Here is a 17,829-nt window from a genome sequence, read left to right on the forward strand (position 1 = left end):
GGAATCACAGGAAATCATTTCCAGAAATGTATGAAAATTTCCGAAGTGAACAAAAATGCTGCTGCAAATTTCAGGGGACGGAGGGAGGGCGCAAGAGGCCGCCTCGCAGACTAATTTCATCTATAGTACAGATCTGTAAAGTGCACGTAAACGCGTCAAATATCTGTCCTTAAATTTAAATAGGGCCGTAGTTTTATAACTCTTTAAAATAAACTGAAAATTTTCCATTGCAGTAAATGGTTTAAAAGTTGCCATAGCTCGAAAGTACTGATTTCATAGAAATACATTTTTTCACCACGACAACGGATCATTCCGAAATTTAAAGAACGTCCGAACTTCCGTATCGCATTACGTATGCTGTATGTATAAACTTCGGGAAACAGTATTTTTGTTAACAGGCAACTGTTACGAAATATGAAAATTAAAGTGCATCTACAACAAAAATCTAGTAAAAATTCTGAAATTAGCTTGTGGTATAGATCTCTATATAGACTCTAGGAATGTAACAAATTGTTTTTAATTTTAATTAGTACACACACATATACATTACTAATACTTATTTGTGGCTGTACCGCAGTGCTTGAAAAAAAAAGTATTTCCATTACTTTAACCATCCCAGGGGTATATTTTTATTAATTTAGACGTCTTAAAACGTTATTTTAAGCTTTTTTCGTCAGAGGTACCAGTACGGCGTACCGTCTCAAATCAAGTACTGTTCGCACCACGCTGTCTGGCAATGTGCTTTTTGTTTATGATTCCGTATCTCCTGAACTGTGTGTCGTATAATGATATAATTCTGTAAATACATTCAGCGGCATGTGCGGATACTGTCTGCAAAATGTGTTGCGAATGCAATTAGCAGCAACGAAGTAATAAATTTAAACGTCACGCACGATGTGGCAGTTTTTCGGGCATTTCGTTGTTGATGGGGTCATATCTCCTGAACCATGTGTCGTACAATGACATAATTTTGCGATTACATTCAGTGTTATACGTGCATACTGTCTGCAAATTTTTTCGTGAATACCGTTGTAGAAAAGGAGTAATAAATTATAGCGTCATGCGGTACTTTTATTGTAGAATAAGCAATAAACAATTTTCCTTTCATCATTTTGTAGGGGACTGTCAGCGAGAAAAAAAAATCGAAAAGTTTGAAATTATATGTGATATTCGTTACAAGGCACTAAGTACTCTCTTGTGGTTTTTACCGCCGTAGCGACTGTCGCCTAACAGTAAGGTATATGTGTACCTGCTTGAAACCGGTCCAATGGTTTAGGCTTTTATAGTATGTATGGATATGCACACGAAATTCTTCCTTCAAGAATAGTTTGAGAAATGGCAGGAACAGAACACTGCTTTGAGCAGCAGAAGTGGCAACGCACTGGGAGCAGTCAGGCATCCATTCATGTACTGCCAGCGAGAGCAATCCCGGACGCTCGCTGCTGCCTAAGTCAAACACTTGTATAAACAAAACAGTTTCTGAGGCTTCCCAGATGTACATCTCAGCAGATAATTCGTTATTCCCCACAATATTTCAGAGACTCACCTACTAGTAATTTCTGTCAGGTTTATGTTCCAATCAAAACGTGCAGTAATTACGAAAGACTCAGCATTTGGTTGAATGCCGATGAAATTTCCCATGTGCGTCTATTCTCTGATAACCATTTTCCGTTTCTCAAACGGGGTGGAATAATTATTTTCACAATTTTACGTTTAGTTTCTGTTGCCTCTGTCAAACACATGCGAAGAACTTGACTTTTTACAAGACTCAATTCATTCAGCATTTTATTTCTCTAAGCTTCTGTCCATGAACGAGCAGTTTTAAGCGACATACTACTGGAAGTTCCTTTCGCCAACATTATTCGGTATTTGATAACACTATTTGCAGAAAGAAACGTCTGGTGCGACTACATCCTAGCAGAAATTTCAAATGTGTGAAAGATGCTACGTAACACATTTTCCTTTCAAAAGATGCGGATACCTTAAAGCCTGTCAGTCTCTTGTGAGATGTTCCAACGCTGCACCTTAAAAGGCATCGACAAACGGCATCCTCCCCAACAAGAGATTTCTCTCTCTCCAAAATGGTTAACTCTCAGATCTAGTGTCAACAGGCATAATGTTCAAATGTGTGTGAAAACTTATGGGACTGAACTGCTAAGGTCATCAGTCCCTAAGCTTACACACTACTTAACCTGAATTATCCTAAAGACACACACACACACACACACACACACACACACACACACACACGCACGCACACGCCCGAGGGAAGACTCGAACCTCCGACGGGACCAGCCGCACAGTCCAAAACTGCAGCGCCTACGCCGCGCGGCAAATCGCTCTTGTTAATATATACGACGATCCTCTAAAAAAAGTGTTCGAAACCAAATTTGGTTGGCATCTGTAATATAACTATCTTAAGACGATCGCAAACTTCTTAATTATTAAGAACCATTTATTGCTCAGTAACCACTGTTATGGAGGCGTAGGCAACCTGGTGAATGTTATATAGTAATAATCCTGGAAACACCTCTACCGCCAACATGACCACATGTTCTTCATGTGAATGCGACAGTAAGTCATGTTCATCGCAAAATTTTCGCCTGCCACAGATGATGTTAAAAAAACTACGAAACTAATACAGCGTCTGATAAGTTCTGAAAATGGTTTACCAAAAAATGTAGCTTTTTAGCTGCTTAAGACAAAAGTGTATAAGCTCCTATACGACTTTATAAAAGAGCGTCAAACTAATATAGGAAACAAGAATTTTTTACATTTTAATATAATAAATGTTAATTTGCTTAAATCCTTCACTGAAGTCCACTTTAATTGGATGTAACAGATAATCTTTTTAAAGTTTCTGGGGCCGCCTGTATGGATGTTGCCTGCAAACAATTACTAAATTACACAGAAATGAAATATTACTGCTAACTTGTTAGCTGTTTAACAACGCATCTAGTAATTCTCTTCGGTACATTGGGGGCGGTGAAATTCTAGCTTAGCAAGACACATCACATTCTTATTTTCTTGCGGCCTATATTTGGTTTCAGGACGGGAAAAATAACGAGAAATAGTGACTGGTGAGCTATGATTTTAATTAATGATCATCAAACCAACCGCAGCAGCAGCAGAGCCAGACCAGCCACAAATAATTTGACATCTGGTTTTTCCAACATTTTTATCATGTTTTCTTTCAATCTGTTACACGACCGGAAATTTAATCTCTCCCACGAAAAAGAAAATTTCTGGGCTGAACATTTAAAATATATGTCTAAACTACGCTGCAACGCGAAGGTGCAGACTAAATCAGAACAACCATCTAATAGCTGCATTACGATGTGATATAACTAGGCATTTTCTGCTAAAATTTTACGAGACATCAACAGTGCTGTTGTACTAAAACAAACACACACACACACACACACACACACACACACACACACACACACAGAGAGAGAGAGAGAGAGAGAGAGAGAGAGAGAGAGTTGCTGCTCTGCGATCATTAAACTCTTGCATAAATTAAATACGAAATGTTGTCAAAATGTTTTGCAATTAACTTAGATAATTTAAGAAATTTACCAATGATCTGGCAAGTAATTTTCTGTGTCGCGAGAGTAAAAGTTTGTGTGTGGTGTCTAATGCAATCGTCAAAAAATTATCTAGTGGTACTGTTCAACCTTCAATTACAATTTTGTTAGGCTCTCTTACTCTGACACGTAAACGAATTTTTACTGTGGAGTATTCAGTCTTTTTTCTGCAACGAGCAAAAAACTACGAATAACGAAGTGCTGCCTCTCTCACATATTACAGGTTACTCATTTGTCACCTACGCTATCCCCTCCCCTCCGCCAAACTCAAGCGCGCTTTGGTTTAAATGGACGTGCGTCTGGAAGGCTTTCAACTCTTAAATTGAAGAGTATTCCGCAATGACACTACCTGAATACATACAACTGTGCAACATATACAATGAAATGAATTGTGTAAACTATCAATTCACTAAAGCGTTGCTGACTAAAACACCACAGGCTGTTTATACTTCGAAGTCTCATGCGTTCAAGCGATCAGCGGTGTTTCTACACTTGAGTCTACTATTCATTTGTTCGTTATTGTAGTTACGCTGTTTCCACGACAACCAATGTGCGCATCGACGTATTCTCAACGAAGAAGCTATATGTTTAACATCATGTAGCATCAGTAGAAGCCTATTGGAAAGATGAGAAAAAGCAAACGATGATCTCAGCAAAGTGTTTACTAACTTCTATGTTAATGTCTACATAAAAGCCTTTAACAATACTGGAATGCATAGCTGTGGAAGAATTAATGGTATGTAATCCCTTTCACAAAATTTATTTAATATCAATTCTATACCGATAGTTCGCGTTATTAATGTTTATAATGTAACAAAGCAAGTAAAATATCAGAGTCGTTAACGTCTTCTGCCATGAAAGAAAATACAAATGTGGCCAGTATTTACATGACAATACGACATTCGAATGACTGTAATTTAAATGCTGTTTCAGTACACACAATTAGTGAAACAAGTCATACGAATGAACAGTTTAATAAAACAGGGGGATAGCTTTGACAATCCGAAAGCGTCTTGCTCATTTGAATTACGTGTGTCTGTCTATATTTCTGGGTTACTAGAAGAAGCAAGTGATCGGAAACTGCTGCAGCTGCGTCATTATATCGCTTATTACTTACCTCTGACAGGGAAAGGTTTCGTCTGTATTGTCTCCGTTGGTGGCGGTATGCTTTTTCTAGTTTCTGGTGACATGGAATAACTTTCAGGGTATAACCTTACCCCTTTCTCTTTAAAATAATCGCACACGCAAACTGACCCACTCAGATCCATTATAACCTCATGTTTAGCTTGACACAAGTCGCACCACCCGCAATTCGCCAATCACTAACGCGAGAGGCGGAGTTTGCCACGGCTTTTGAGCCAATTGAAAACAGACTTCTCCAACTCCCGTCATGCACCGGATTTCAGATAGAGAAGCGATGTCCAGTGTAGCCAACTACCCACAGTCGCCAACATGACACAATACATATGTTAGCGTGCAAGAAACAGTGTACACAGTTACTGAATTAGTACGTGGGGACAGCCGTGCAATTACGTTGTACTCTAGCGACTGACTTAAAGAAAGTGAGGTTACTTAACATGCCAGAAAACTTCTTTTGTTTACATATTGGAATGTACGAAGACATTTAATTAAGTACTACGATTATTTATCCCACGCATTAGTGATTTGACCAGTCGGTACCCCGGCAATATCCCAAATAGTACGTGTGTTATATGATACAGAAGGCGCAATCACATCACTGAGTAATAGTTCGACTAAAAACATATGGCCACTACTATCTTCATTTACTTTGTATCCGTGTGGAATGCTCACTTTTCTACCCATATAATGAATAATACTTCATTCGCCGAACGCATAATATGTAACAGCTTGTCACTTTTCGGTGATGACGTTAGGTTTTTAATCGAAAAAATAACATTAGATCCAAATTATATTACCGAATCGGAAAGGTTTGAGGTGGCACATTGAACCGGTTTCCTCCTCAACTGAATGTGCTGCAGATATGGCCATGTGCTTTCCAATCCTCACATAAATATAACTATTACCAGTCTTATTAATGATTTGTGCATAATTACTGACATCTATTATTACAAAATGGTAGTGGATGGCTTGTATTTTGTAATTGTCTAAGTCTATGGATTAGTTTTCTTTATTTTGCTGCATTTTTCTATCAGTTGTATTACTTGCAAATTTCCCTAAGTATACTAACTTTTGAGGATGAAAACAAGCTTACCTTTTTAATTCAGTGTAGGATTTTTTAAAATTACCACTGTGTTGTGATCTCTCTCTCTCTCTGACACACACACACACACACACACACACAGAGAGAGAGAGAGAGAGAGAGAGAGAGAGAGAGACACACACACACACACACACACACACACACAGAGAGAGAGAGAGAGAGAGAGAGAGAGAGAGAGAGATATGCAATGCTGATTTTCTTCCCTGGTGCCATTAAAACAGTTGTAGATATTTAAAAAAAAAATTAAGGACTAGGCGAGAATATAAAGAAAGTAATAAGTAAGGAGAATGCAGTAAGACAATACACTGCATGAAAAAGAATGTTGTGATAGGCTCTTGTTTATGATTAGCAAGAAGTTTTTGTACACGATGGAAGCAAACTTAGTGGGGAATCCCATGTTCCAATTAAGCTAAAAACTCTGTCGTGCTGATTAAATTATCCATTAGTCTTGAAATGCAGGTGTCTTATAGTTGTCCCACATTCATATGGTATATGGTTTTGATTTTTTTTTTTTTTTTGGGTGTGGGGGGGGGGGGGGGCTGTAGATGACATTTTGCTGTTATCTGTGACGAAAGATAATATAGAGCTTTGAGAAATGGGTGTGTACTATATACTGTGGTATGTCATGCTCTCCTGCTGCTGCTTGGTGAGTAGATTTTTTGATCTATCCAATTACATTAAACTATGAGAACTGTTAAATTTGTGAAGAAAAATGTTACATGTGGCTGAAACAGCCATGGATTGACACTGCACATTGCCTCACTTTTGAGCATGAAATTTTGGCGCAGGTAATGCATTTTTGGGCAGGAACAAAGATTTTAGCTTAAGTAAAACATGGGATCCAGCACTTATTTTTCTTAAATCGTGTCAGGAAACACGTCAATGTCCTCATTGCTCATAAGAGCCTAATATAAGACACTAAGTAAAGGGTACTGTCTTACAATGTTCTCCTTTCTTATATTTTTTAAGTTTTGGCTTAGCTTTTCTATTGTTTTTTATTTATATCAGCTGTTTTATTGTTTAACAATTCCAGGAAACAATTGCTGTGGCGGCACTTTGGCATGTACTAAGCACTCAGCGTGTACCATGCAGCTTGGTTGGACTCCAAACAGTGGACAATGAAATCTGCACTTGGCACCCGATGAAAGCAGCTAGAGAATCCAAGTTGCCAAAATATCATGCAAACAGAGAAGCAACTTGACCACAAACACAAGATTTGTGAAGTAGTAATGATGTGGTTCACAAGTACTATTTAAAAAATTTTCCTACCAATTTCCACTTATGATACGGAGTGTATAATTTTAGTGCTGATACATTACTGCAGACAACAAAATTCACCTGAATATTATGCATAAATATTTGGATAGACCATAATTTCAACAAAAGATTTTTTTAGCCTTGTACAACAAAGATACCCAAAATATTGCCTGGAGCAAAATGATGTGTAAACTAGAATATTATGGATATGGAGCAAAACGTAACAATTCTATTCCAGAGTAGACAGTAACTTGGATAGCTGTTTCACACTTGTTTGGCCGCTACTTACAGTGCCAAAAACAGATTTCTAGCCCTAGTAAATGGTTCAAAATAACGCATAGGTTTCTGGAGTTCGACATTTAAATGAAGATGATCTGTTAAAATTTACTGTCGAGGACATTACAAACATCTTGTTTATACTTACATCTTTATTTCCATTAGTGAAGAGCCACAACAAAAAATAATTTTAATTTTTCACTTCTGGCATATCAGCTCTATAAGATACTCCATTGTGGTAAAAGTCAACATCAGTGAGCACTAATTTCATATATCTCCTACAGTGAGCCTAATAACTTTCCTTAATCACGAAGAATGTGCAGGATATATTTTTATTGCAAAATTAAGTAACTTTTCTGATATGTAATACTCTGCAACCGATAAGTCTAATGTTGTCTATGACTTCAACAATTTCATTTTGTTTCCAGTTCCTATTTTAAACTTAAGACTGCTTATGTGGATGATGAGTCTTCTGGAACACGAGTGTGATTGGGGTTTCTTCATGTAATTACAACTTATACTTCTTACAATACTGCTGACTGATGATTCACATGAAAAGTGTTAAAGATTGTTGACTGAATATAGAGCGAGATTAATACTTTTTCTTCAGCAAAATGTCAATAAGTGCAGCTTTTAACCTAAAATATTTAAGCTAAAGCAATATATGTAAACACCACACTCAAACACGTTATATATGATAGCTCTTTGTTCTCCTCTATTAAGTTTCCAGCATTTGTGGAAAGTATGGTAAGCTTTTGGTTATTAATTCATGTTACGTCCCACAGATGGCATACTGCCAGTATTGGTATATTTTTTTGGAACAGCTTTCACGTGGTAAAGACATATGACACATTAGAGTTTCTCTATATATTAAACAGTAACGATTTAAATAATAATTGCAGAAAATTCAGTATGTTCACTGTCTGAGAAAGCTGTCTGCAGGTATTACACACAGATTTCTTTTGATTCCATGGAGAGGGAAGGTTCTAAATGAATACTATGAATTATATGAAGTAAACAATATGTGGTGACACTCAAAATTACACTGTACGGCCCTGGAACTTAAAGCACATAGATGAAGGAAGAGTTACCAATCAGTTATTTCTCATTCTTAGATAAGTAATTATGCCCCTCTATACCTTGATGCTCTCCCACAAAAAACTGTCCTTCTCCCAAAGTTAAATGTTACACTGCCATGGGGTGTACATAAAGTCCAGGAACAGTTTCAATTATTTATTGCAGAAGAACTAAACACTCTACAGATGTCATACATATTACATTTTGAATAAAAACTCTGAAAGTTTTCTTTTTTACAAACATTCGATTTGTGAACCACGAGTGATCCCAGCAGTTGTCATTACAGTAATCGAATTCTTGCTATACCCGTTCCAGCATGGCACTGTCGACTGTGGCAGCCGCTTTCCGTATCCTCTCCCGGAGCTCTGCTACATCACTCGGTAGACGCGGTACATACACCGGATCTTTAATGTGTCCCCACAGGAAAGAGTCACACGGAGTGAGATCTAGTGATCGGGAGACCATTTCATGAAACAGCTGTCCCCTTCTGTAGCATGGCACCCGCACTCGCCATGTTTGCAACTAGCTTTGGCTATCGGCAAATTACCAAACTACGCTATTGCGGTATACATGGGGGGGGGGGGGGGGGGGGGGGGGGGGATTTCAGGGTTCCTCTTCTAAATGGCATACGTATGATATCTGTATAATGTTTGGTGCTTGTGCAATAAATATGTGCAATAAATAATTGAAAGTGTTACCAGACTTTATGTACACCCTGTGTTACACACACACACACACACACACACACACCATTGGTGATAATTGACAAATAGATCTGACAGTCCTCACATAACAACATTACAGTGAGTGAATCACATAGGGAACTCAAATTAGAATAATTACAGCACACACAGAGCCACTCAAACAATCTTCCTTCCCTTTGCAGGAGGAAACCATAAAAATTGGTACAATGGGATGTATCCTCTGCCATGCACTTCACGGATGTTAGAAAAATATGGATGGAGGAGATGTAGAATACTCCAACGGTTGATAAAGTTTTGAACTTTTATGTAATAAGACCCGTATCACAGGCTTAAAATGAGGAAAAAAATTCATAATACTGATGTTGCCATCTTTCCATTTCAATCATACAAATCTAAAATTCTTATTTTATTCAGTGATTCCATAGGATCTTACACCTTTATTACTGTATTTTATAAATTTAAAAAATATGGACAGATCTAACAGAATGCAATAAAGCCAAAGAAAGTGACACTTCACTAATACTGCAATGTATGTTACAAACTCATTCAAACAAGGAATGTTTATTTCAAAGAAGCCACCCAAAATTCACAAATTTATTTTTAATAATTTAACACAATGGCAGTATCTAAAACCTATTGTGAAAAAAAAATCAGTAATACTATAAACACAACCCTAAACTGAATAAGTAACGTAGGAAATACCGAAGTATATAGTCCTGCAGAAAATGCAAGAAATACATGGCAGACTTCAACCATTTTGATGAAGTTACAGATACATTCACATAAGAGAATGAGTATGCACAAAGTAAATGAGTCAACACTCCATCAGCCTATCCTCCTTATTTGTATAATTCAGCATACAAAATTTACAGCAAATTTGCTAATCAGTCATGAATTTAAAAATAAAGTGCTATTATTTAAATAATTTACGTGTCAATTACTCTGACACTTTACGTTCAAAAATGACATTTTCCCCAACTTGCTGCTTACATGCTACAGATCTGGTTACAATGGTCCTACAGTATGAAGTGTTAAGAAATTCCATGTATTGCCTAAAAAATGCTGTACTGTGTTTGCACCCAGAAGAAATGACACAGCTTACAGGAAGAAACCTAAATAAAAGATGAAAAAAGATCACATTGCTACTACTTTGTAGCAGTCATAAGGAAGCACAATCATTCTTCCTTGCTGACATGAGATCGATGAAGGTTCAACTCACTTTCAGAGCACAGATCACACAAATGTTCCACAAAATACTGTCAGTCACAGTTTTGAACACTAATGGGCCCAACTTTTCCAAACGATCACCTTCAGTTCACTGTAACAAAGACAACCGTGGGAATATTAAGTCCTTTAAATTACTATTACATAATTTTAATACTGAGAAACTACAAGCTACAATGACAAATAATTAATATAAACATGCTCATAACACATTTAGTAACTTGGCATACTAAAACATTACATGCCTAAGGTATTCGAAAAGTAATTTAAACAAAAGCACTGCTCACGTATAATGATATTCGTAATATGGAGGAAAACACTTGCTGATTCTATAAAACTGGGTAACAATGCCACTACATCGAAGAAGTGATCAACAGGAAAGGAAGCTCAAAAATGTTCAGCAAATTACTTGATTCCACAAATGGAATACTTTTAATTTCACCTTTTCTAAAAGTTGCATCAACACTGTATCCCACTGCAAAATAATACTTATGTTGTTAGAGGCAAGACAGTGCTAGGCCTAAATTGTTTGGAAAATTATGAGTTAAACAGAAAAGCCTGTCATCATCAGCAGACAAACACCATATTGCAGTTTATGAGGTACACAAGCAGCATCACAAGGGGAAACACCCTATTTCATATATTTTTGAGAGACGTCAGCTACCAACGGCTCACACCCGTGTTTCTTTCAGCACAAGGCCATGCCTCAGTGGAAAAACTTAACAAGAAACAAGACCAGAAGCAATTGAATGCAATGCAACATTTAAATCATGCAAACGTAAAAAGCTGTGAGGGTATCATGCTCCTGAAAAATTGCTAAAAATGGAGTGCACACATTGCAATTAATTGGATGGCAATGCGAGGTGCATGCTTTTACATCTCTTGACTGGTAACATGGGAAAATAAACATTTATTTTCTTTAAATAATGGTGCACAACTGCATGCCACAATAGCACATCATACCTATTGCATATCTGAAATTCCTTTATTGCGTTAACACAAATTTGTACTCTTACAGCATGTCAGAAATATAACACATTACATCATGAATTAAGATATGCAGCATGAACAGTCCAGCCACATGCTAATGACTCTGCACAAGAACATGACACCTGGGACAATGACATATGTTACTTCATGGCCCAAGTCAATGCAAAAATACACAAAAAATACAAAGCAATTTCTCCTGCTAGCATACTTATCGGAAAGGACATATTAATAACAAATGCACATTTTAGTAGCCAGATGACATTCTGACAATCCCGATTCTTCGAAACTCAAAAAAGTAACGGAAGCAGCCAAAAGTAACAACAAAGCAATAATATCTAAAAGAAATGTCCACCAGACCTGAGTAGGTGATTTAACTGAGCATTATTTATAACATTTCCCCTAAAAGCTAGGGCCATGACATCTACCATGACTCCCTCCAGTTGCCATCATGAAACAAGGGAACTCGAGAGACATCGATGTCTGGCGACGTCTCTGGAAATATAACAAGCCTGTCTTCCAACCAGAGCTTTAAAATTTCAGTAATCACATATATCATGTTACTATACCCTGAAGTCCAAGTAAAAGAGAAGTTGAAATACAAAAACAAACAAATTGGAATAAAACTTGGCCCAAAACACAAATCACAACACAGACATGTATTCATGAGCATTAGAAATACAATAATCCAAACGTGACATCAACATTCGATTAAGCAAATTCCACTTTCAACACACACACACACACACACACACACACACACACACACACACACACACACACAGAGAGAGAGAGAGAGAGAGAGAGAGAGAGAGAGAGAGAGATAGAGAGATTACCTTACTGATCACCACCACCACCACCACCACAAGGTATGTACTGACTTGCACAACGTGCAACTGTAGCAAACTGTTCTTCCTGTGGGTAAGTGGCTCATCTTCTCCAACCACATTTTGAATTTTTTGTTTCTTGTCCACAATTGAGGAAAATTCTACTCTTAATGAACTCACCCTTACACCTCTTTCAGTCAAGGCCGATTTTCTTGTCCTGTGTACCAGTTGTAATATTCTGATTTTTTTTCCGTGTAGGTAAAACCCTCCCCATCCCTGTTAGCTACGGCATTACATGCAAACTTCTTTCTATGATTTTTATTTGCTTCTTTATTCCAGCACCACAGCGAACAAATTTCTCACTATGAACAATATTTCACACCACTGGTGTCCTCAAGTCGAGACTCGTGTGCTTCAATAAACAGTGTTTTGGTTGGGGTTGAGCATGGGTAACTGCTAGATGAGTACATAATGAAATACTTCAGATACAACTCTTTTACAGCACAGTAATCGTCAAGTCTTCCACCTAACTTTATCCTTCTTCATTATCTTTGCTGTACTACTCTCGGCAGAAGGTGCTCTGTCTTATCAAACATCTCTTCCACATGATTCCTGAAATGATCCTTATCCAAGTTCTTACATGTTCCAGCACCTCTATTGAACAGCTGACATTTAAGCATGTGTGTGGTGGAAACATTTTTCCTTCGGCAGGTCAATGGCATTTAACTGAACATTTGTAACAAACAGGTATAAGAAGCAGCATATCATTCACACTTAGAAAGCAAAATTTAAAATATCTATAAAACAGGTTGGTTTTTCACACGGTCATCCACTGGCTGCTTTTCCGAAGTACTTTCAGGACATCGTTAACAAAATTGAGAGAGGAACATGCTAAATTTATTAAGTTCAACAAGAGTACACTACTATTTTATGATCTGACATACTGGATAAATGGCACAATGTGAGGTGATGAGATCATAATATGTCGGCTGGACATGCAGTCACATCTAACACTGACATATCTTTGAAGAAGCAGGAGGTAGCAATGTCTTTTGAACTCCAAGCTAACACCAGCTATTCTCTTTCTATTGTGCACACATTATTTATCATTACAAGTGTGAAACAGATATTATGACACTGACAAAGGTAGCTTTCTGAGTGGCCCTCTCTGGTTTTCTTTGGACTTTTTAAGATGCGAAGGTCAGCGCCTGGATACCTGTTTCCGAAAGCAGTATGCTGCAATGCTCAAAAGAACTTGGAGGCGGTGGTGGTGGTGGTGGTGGTGGTGGTGGTGGTACTGTCTTTGAAGATTAGAAGATTTTTGAGCACTTTTAAGTATATAACTTTCTTTAGCTTATTAACAAATTCGACATGAGCTCAGATGCAGAATAATTGAATTGTGATCAGTGTAGCTGTAACAGCAATTACTACTCTTCTATTCCATATTCACTGTCACCTGGAAATTTTAAGTAACAAATATGGAATCTTTGTTTTTAATACAAATAACCTCTTTTTACTTTTAATTACTATTCACAGTATATTAAAACTTGGTACAAAAAGGCGAATCATTAAACAGAAAATCAACTGTGTTTTATTATTAGGGATTGAACAGCATCATTTAAATGCAAATTTTTTCATTTAACAAAATGGCATTTTGTGGCTCTACGAAATTTTAATTTATTTCTGTACGACCCGTAATTAAACATAAAGAAGATATTAATTTTAATACAATTATGACTCAATGTAATTTATTAGCACTCAAATTTGTTAGTGAGTGTGGTATTCCAACAGAAGCACAAAAGTATGGTACTATCAAGATTTGAACTAAAGAGTATGATAAAAACCAACTGCGCTACATGCTGAGCTACCAATGAATTTGTTTATCATCTACAAATGTTTCATACTTAACAGCACCCAGAAATCTTCTAACTTTCAAAGGCAAATTTTTGAGAATCGTGTCTTACTTCTTTAAGAAATATATGTCAAGACACTGACTTTCACTCAAGTATGAAGAAAATTGGAGGTGGTCTTCAAATGTTTTGCTACATGAGAAACCAAAATGTCGTTGCTTAGTAATGAAAATGCTGTTGACACGAATAGTACCAAAGATAGGTGCAGTTTCTCAATTCGATTACATCTATTTTGTCACTGTCTGTTACACAAAATGAAATACGCCTTCCTAATATTGCAGCAATTTTGACAAAGACCAAATATGCGAGACTGCTTCGGCACAAATGGTCATTTTTATGTAGCTCATTTACATAAATAACACGACAGAATATAATTCATGAAGTAGCAATATCAAATGCCTATTAGGCCTACAACAAGCAAAAAGTTTTAAGTTAGGAAATAGTTCCACACTTCACTTCATTCATATGCTCCAGTTTTTCTAGCACGAGATCAGAAAATAGTAGTAGTACATATTTTTATATCAATTTGGCATTGTTATATCTTCTCCTTCCTCATTCTAACAATCTTGTCATCACTAATTCTGTATCTTTCCTGCCAGTGTTAAAAATTATTCTCTGTTTAACTTCACTAACCCTGCCAGAATCACAGGTTTAGTTATCCCACACTTATTCTCTGGTTACGCTTTATTACATGTTCAAACTGGGGACTGTAAATCTGGCCCTTAGTAGTGTAACAATGTGGCCAGAATTTTATCAAAATTTCATTTTCTTGGGCACACTGAGAAGATACTAAGCAATCTTCCTTACCTGTTACTTTTGTTAATTGTTTATTTTCACTTTGGTAGTCCGAATCTATGGATTTCGCCAATAATTATAACACTTATCAGTCGCACACCAAATCAACCACATAAACATACAGCATTCATCTGTTTGGGTTTATTAGGCTCAGTTCCCTTTGGTCTGTGGGAATTTTTTTTTTAGGTGCAATGGGGATTCCCTTGGTAAATACATCATGTACACTATCTAAGCATTGAAAAATCAACTTATGATTCATTCGGAAATCAACTTGGAACATGTTCATAAATGTCGGAAGAACCGACAGGGATAGGTTTCAAAATCGTATGAATAAACAATAGACCAATGTGCGCTGGATACGAGGCGCTTTCTGAAACAAGGTTTTTTTCCTTCAAGAATATGATTTTGGCATCCCCTGAAATTGCCACCCGGGGCAGACACCCCGGTTTGCTCCCTGTACAGCCAGGCCGTTGTGGTATCAAGTACAACAGAAACCAGCAACCTTCACAGATAAGTATTTCTAGCATGTTGATATTGTAACGAATCTGCATCTGAAGCCCTGGTGATGAACGTGAGCTTAAAAATGTACATTATTGAAGTTAAAATGCTACTGAAATGACAGAAGACAGACTTTGCTGGTAGTTTTCCATTCATTTCATTGTTTTGTTTTGCCATCAATAGCCACTACTGCCACCTTGAAAAATATTATTCTGTTGTTTCATGGGCTGTAACCATCATACAAATGGAGCTTCCCGCAGATCTAAATTGTTTCCTTGATTATTAGTCAAACCCAGATTCTTGCCCCCCCCCCCCCCCCCCTCCTTTTTTGTTTTTGCAATTTAGGTGCAACACACAACTTCCCTTTACAGGAGAGAGGTACTGGAACAATGTAGGCTAAACTTCAAAAAGATCATCTGCACACAATACATGTCCAGAATTGGACATTGTTTCAGACACAGTATTGATCTGGCGTCTAGCAACGCCCAAAGTCTAACATGATTGATAAGTACTAAAAATACACTTCCCTAAAACTTGATCAACATGATATGCAATAGATTGAACATGTCAGAGTAACATGTTAATATCAATTATATGATGAGTAAAATCAACCACTCTTACTATTTTAACTACCTAATTTCACACTTTAGTTTATTTTCAACAGTGTCGTTGTTTTCCAGTTACCTCTGTGGCATTTAACCCTTTTAGAACAAAATATGAGCAGCAAATTGCGACAAATTTCTGCAAATCATCACCATATTTTTGCAAGTGAAAGTAAATGTTTCAGTACACACCTGTTAGGCACATAATTAGCATGAAGAATTGATTTTCAATGACTACAAGACCTTGCATTGTTCAAGTCACAAATGCACATCAAAAGGTGATGATAATAGAGATCCCATCTGAAAACTAACTGTTCAAATAGCTATTACATTTTAGGACTCAATGTTTTGCTGTTAGTTTATTTTATTATTAAACATGAAAAGCACACGGAACCCATGATACACCAGAAATAACTGGATGCATGAATTTTTATTTATATTTGTGCTTACACAAAATAAATAAGGTAGGGTAAGTAGATTATTATACAAATTATTGAAAGTCTTGGTAACAACAGAGTTTGTCAAAAGGAAGAAGAAAAAATGTCTTACCTGGAAAACCTTGTGGTGGTTGACCGGGCACAGAATACTGTGGTCTGAAGTTCGCAAAATTCGCTGCAGAGAAAGCAGCTGGCAACTGTGCAGCTTGGAATGCTCCTGGGAACTGTGAGCTCAGGAGTGCTGCAAGGCATCATCACATATTTAAAGTCAGTATTCCAAAACAACATAGAAGCAAGCAACAGAGGCTATATTTAAAATGATGGAAATAGGATTTTTAAGGGTTTCATTAATTCTTTAACTCTTTTGTTTATAAGTTTTCTAATCAGCATTCTATAAAGTATCTATTGATTTGATCCATAACTTGCTAGCTTTGATCTGCATGGTCCCATACAACCTGATAAATAAATAATTGTTTAAATAATTTTTAAATCAATACTTTTTATATTGGACTAAAAAGTACAAAATAAATTCTCACAGTGCCATACACATTCCCAACCTCATACAGATAATCCTGCAAACTTGCGAATGTGGTACTTTCATAGCTATGAAAATACTTATAAGATTTCGTGTGTCCCATGTTTTTCATTATAAAACTTATCTACATGTGGTTAGGAATCTGCATGGGTCTTTATACTTTTTAGTACAGCTAAAAATGTTACATTTAAAATATTTTTATTTAAATAATTATTTTCTGTCTTTTAGTATTGCGTGTGTGAAATTTCAATGGATTTTAAACATTCTGTTGCAATTATTTTTTAAAAATAATTAGAGCTTTTTACTTGTGGTTTCACTTATGTAAGAATATGTCAGGATATATATTTGTGGTGTCTGTCCTTTTGGACATGTTGGAAAGAAAGACACCTTTTTGATCCAGCAGCTATTATGGATTAATATACAAAGGAATTACAGACATTGGCTGCAAGTGGGCACTGACTGAAATCAACAGGGAAAATTGAAAATTTATGCCAGGTTTGAATTTGGTCCTGCACAAATTCTCAACTTTCCCCACTGAATTCAGTCAATACCCACTTGCAGCCAATGCCTGTAATTCCTTTATATCATATGTCAGAATGTCACATATACTGCACACAATCCCTTCCTCCCCCTCTCTCTGTCCCCTCCCCCTGCTTAGCTGTATCCAACCACTCGCAAACTGCGTGGAACACATTCCAATATTAGCCATGCAACCCACTGGTCCTGCACGGCAACTGAGATGTGTGGTGTTATCTATCTTTTTTGCCCTCATCCACGATAAGAGAAAGTGACTTAATATTGCGTTGGCATCCATGTCTGAAGGGAAGTTAGTTTAAAATAGACAGCAAAATTTGTACCAAACAGGCAGACA

At 36.9% G+C, this 17,829-nt stretch overlaps 2 protein-coding genes across 6 annotated transcripts in view; both read right to left on the reverse strand.

Moving 5' to 3' along the window:
* Positions 1-4,930, reverse strand: part of LOC126175841 (6-phosphofructo-2-kinase/fructose-2,6-bisphosphatase 2) — a 363,291-nt gene extending 358,361 nt beyond the window's left edge. For both annotated transcript variants that reach the window (XM_049922842.1, XM_049922844.1), the window contains exon 1: positions 4,705-4,930. In XM_049922842.1, the coding sequence (XP_049778799.1) occupies positions 4,705-4,855 (151 nt within the window). In that variant the 5' untranslated portion in view covers positions 4,856-4,930. The remainder of the gene's footprint in view (positions 1-4,704) is intronic.
* A 4,586-nt stretch (positions 4,931-9,516) lies between these two features.
* LOC126175842 (chromodomain-helicase-DNA-binding protein Mi-2 homolog) overlaps positions 9,517-17,829 on the reverse strand; it is a 165,826-nt gene continuing 157,513 nt past the window's right edge. For 2 of the 4 annotated variants that reach the window (XR_007535621.1, XR_007535620.1), the window contains exons 37-39: positions 16,536-16,664; positions 11,715-11,849; positions 9,517-10,461 (exon numbers count right to left, since the gene is read on the reverse strand). Coding sequence is in view for 1 of the 4 variants with exons in the window: in XM_049922847.1 (XP_049778804.1) it covers positions 10,454-10,461; positions 16,536-16,664 (137 nt within the window). In the remaining 3 variants the exon portion in view is untranslated. The remainder of the gene's footprint in view (positions 10,462-11,714; positions 11,850-16,535; positions 16,665-17,829) is intronic. The other 2 variants (XR_007535622.1, XM_049922847.1) reach the window with 2 other exon arrangements.

The sequence above is a fragment of the Schistocerca cancellata genome, chromosome 3 (assembly GCF_023864275.1).
Source record: "Schistocerca cancellata isolate TAMUIC-IGC-003103 chromosome 3, iqSchCanc2.1, whole genome shotgun sequence".
Lineage (NCBI taxonomy): Eukaryota > Metazoa > Arthropoda > Insecta > Orthoptera > Acrididae > Schistocerca > Schistocerca cancellata.